The following is a 3,631-nucleotide window of genomic DNA, read 5'->3' on the forward strand; positions in this document are numbered from 1 at the left end:
AAGTAAAGTAAAGTAAAGTAAAGTAAAGTAAAGTAAAGTAAAGTAAAGTAAAGTAAAGTAAAGTAAGTAAGAAGAAGAGAGAGAGAGAGANAGAGNGNTGAGAGAGAGAGAGAGAAAGAAAGAGAGAGGATGAATCAAAGTCGTTGAATCAACTTTTTACCCTATGAGAAAATTATTGACTTCATAATTAAATTATAACGTGTGCAGTCAATTATTTTCTCATGGGTAAAGCTTCAACGACTCTAATTCACCTTGTATACAATATTGTAAAATGTTGCAATGATACTGCAATATTAAAACTTTCTATATGTTTACATATATACTTACATCTTAATAATATTTGATTTTATCATTTTTATTTTGATTTAATATTCAATTTAAAATTTCTCTTTTATTATTATTAATGTTTAATTATTCAAATAATTATGCAATTAAAAATGGTAATATAATATTATTACGTTGTAAATATTTTTTTTATTTATGAAATATTGATATAATAAAAAAAATATTGAATTTGATGCTGCATTATAAGCTGATAATTATTCAGATATTAATTCTATCTAGATAAACGAATTTACCGACAGTTGATAATATCGATACTCTTCAATTATCTTCGAATTCTTTGACGAACTTATAAGTTAAATTTCTTGCATGATTCATTTTTCTTCCTTTTCTCTCCATATTGAAAAAAAAGAGAAAAATGAATTGTGCAAGAAATTCAGTTAAAAAGAACAGATTTATAATCACAAAAATCTATCCACACACACACACACACACACACACACACACACACACGCGCGCGCGCGCGCGCGTGCAGTTGATCTTTATTAATATTTCGGTTGTTAATATTCGGACTTATTTTACGTAAAAGAGATAATTAGATATAAATGTAAAATTATTATACACAATTATTTACATAATATTAATATTATGTAAAATGTTATTATATACAATTATTAATATTATTAATATTATGATTTTGTTATTTTGCAGTATCCAAAATCACTTGTAAACACCTGTGGAAGATTGGAAAGCGGTAGTGGCAGCGGTGATCAAGACGGTGGCCAGCACGAGGACGGAACAGACATTGCAGCGAAGAAAAGAAAAACTCGAAGGGGTAAACCCAAACATAAAAAATTAAAGCCATATTCGAAGCAGTTATCTTATCAGCAACAATTGCGAAGCAAGTGTATTGGTAGGATTGCTAAAACCAGTAGGCAACCACCAGCTTTGTATAATACTACACAATTCCTTATGGCCGATCACAGTGATTTGCCTGATCTCGAGCAAAAATTATCGGAAGCTGCATCACTGGAAGTACCTGCTTTGTTTCCAAAGCCATGGGCGCCGTCGCGTACTCGCGATTCGAGTTTTAGCGTAGATTCCGATGAGGATTATTTTTATTCATCTCCGGAGGATGAAGAGGAATTTTTAACGAAAGAATTTTCAACTGCGTACGAAGCTGTTCATGAGGAACGATTGAGCACATTGACAAAAACGGAATTGATACAGGAATATAGGCACTTAGAAGCCAAAATGGATTCGTTAACAAAACGATTACGTAATAAGAGCATTCATCAAATAGAAGAAAGGGATTCGGAAAATAAAAATGTGTCTACTACAGATTCCGAAATAGCGAAGAAATTGAAGTTGTGTCAACAACGGATCGACGATTTACTACAACAAAATGAGCAGCTAAGACGAGAGAACGAAATGTTACGTACTGAAAAGAGATTTCACGCGAGCAGCTCTGAATCTAGTATCGACAGTGAAAGCGACAGCGACAGTTCTAGTAATAGTAATCAAAGTGGATGTAGTTGCTCTCTTTCGAGTTCAGTAACATCTCCTAAGCATACTTATAAATCTAGATTAGATAATATAAGAACAGATAACAAAAGCGATAGCTGCGATACTAGCCAAAGTGGAAGTCCCACAACATCTATAACACCTACTAATTTCTCTAACGGTCACGTAATTCTGAATGAAACCGGTAGTTTACCCACATAAATTTCAAAATTGTTCCTTGGTATGTATTGATATTATGTTCGATATTAAAATTACCAGGATAAAGCAGGCTGCATCCATTCGATATATCTACAGATTTAAAAGAAGCAGATTCTTCGGTCAATTTTGTCAAACAATATTTGATCTTTCTTCTAATATCTGCTAAATCTTGTTAAGCTACGTTTCTTCATATCCCGTTTACGATTTCCTGGTCCAATCTTCTTTCTCTTGAGACTGTATGTACGTACAGTCAAGTGGATACATATATGTGTAACAATATAAATATAGGATTAATATTCTATAGGAAAACTATTCGTATCTGTTTGTGCTATTTTGTTATCTGCTTGGCAAAATATTTACCATATCTATCATATATTTGCTTCTATCTTCTGTACTTTACTCTAGTATCGTACACATGGAATTTGTATTTTTCAGCCTGATTTTTTTTCTTTTTCGCGTACTGCCAATTACAAGAGTTATGTTTGCAGTTTGCAAATAAAGGTCTACAGACCATCAACTAACGCAGACCTATGTACATATATGCATGGGTAAAGTGAGAAGCGGATTCTTTTAGATTCATCAGAAGTATTATATGTATAAAATGTAATATTATCAAATGTGATGACCTATATTGTAGGAGGTTAAAAATCTTTGTACAATTGTATAGTTTTTAGACAGTAAGACGAAATGTTAGTTTATGGTCTGAAATTGTAAGATACGCAAAAGTGTTTTTCGCATTTCCAATTTTTAATAAATTTTATGTTTTGCTCCGACATGTATGTTTTAATTATAAACAATGATGTTTGGGATTAGTCTTTTTGAAGACTTACGCTATTTTCCCTTATATATTCCTAAAATTTTTCTTTAAAACAGATTCTTTAAAAAATTTGAAATATTTTCTTAATAGAAAAAGAATAAACTTTTTAAATTGTACGGATTATAAAAACTAATTGTTCTAGTTATCATCAGAACTGAGATCTTTGATTTTTCTTTCTTTATAGATTTTCATATATAATTTTAAAAAATCTCACTGAAATGGAAATACTATAATTTAAAATCTTCGTTTAGCACACCTTTACTTTTATTTGATAATGGACATGTATAAAACTATTAATGGTTGGTAAATTTTAAGATATTGATTACTTGCAAGTGATATATATTTGTTAATCGTTGATTCTTTTTACTTACATTTACAATTACAGATGATAATTTTGGATCTCCATTCGATTCGCGCTGTCTCGCATCTTTAATTGATTAATCAAATTCATCAAACTGCGAACATTCGAATGTTATCATCGCAATAGCCAATCATGAGACTGATTTATAGATAAGACCAGTCTCACCAATTCCAATTAATTTAATCGATTGTTACATTGGAACTGACTATTCGCATTTGCTGTTCAATAGAATTGATTAATCACGATTGATACTTCGATCAATTCCGATTAACTTTGATTAATGATTGGTCCATTGGAATTAACCAATCGCATTTCTCATTTCACTTAACGACAGATGCGATTGATCAATTCTAAAGGACTAATCGTCGATTAAGATTAATCGGAATTGGTCAAAGTGGCCTTTAAGTTCATATCAGATTGCCGACTTTGTAAGCCGACTCGACTGTCGA

At 31.2% G+C, this 3,631-nt stretch overlaps 1 protein-coding gene across 1 annotated transcript in view; it reads left to right on the top strand.

Annotated features, from left to right (window-relative positions):
• Nucleotides 1–2,007, top strand: part of LOC105620744 (protein HEXIM1-like) — a 3,394-nt gene extending 1,387 nt beyond the window's left edge. The window contains exon 2 of the mRNA XM_012202235.1: nt 994–2,007. Within this exon, the coding sequence (XP_012057625.1) occupies nt 994–2,007 (1,014 nt within the window). The remainder of the gene's footprint in view (nt 1–993) is intronic.
• Nucleotides 2,008–3,631: the final 1,624 nt, after the last annotated feature.

This window comes from Atta cephalotes, assembly GCF_000143395.1.
Source record: "Atta cephalotes unplaced genomic scaffold scaffold00028, whole genome shotgun sequence".
Taxonomy (NCBI): Eukaryota; Metazoa; Arthropoda; class Insecta; order Hymenoptera; family Formicidae; genus Atta; species Atta cephalotes.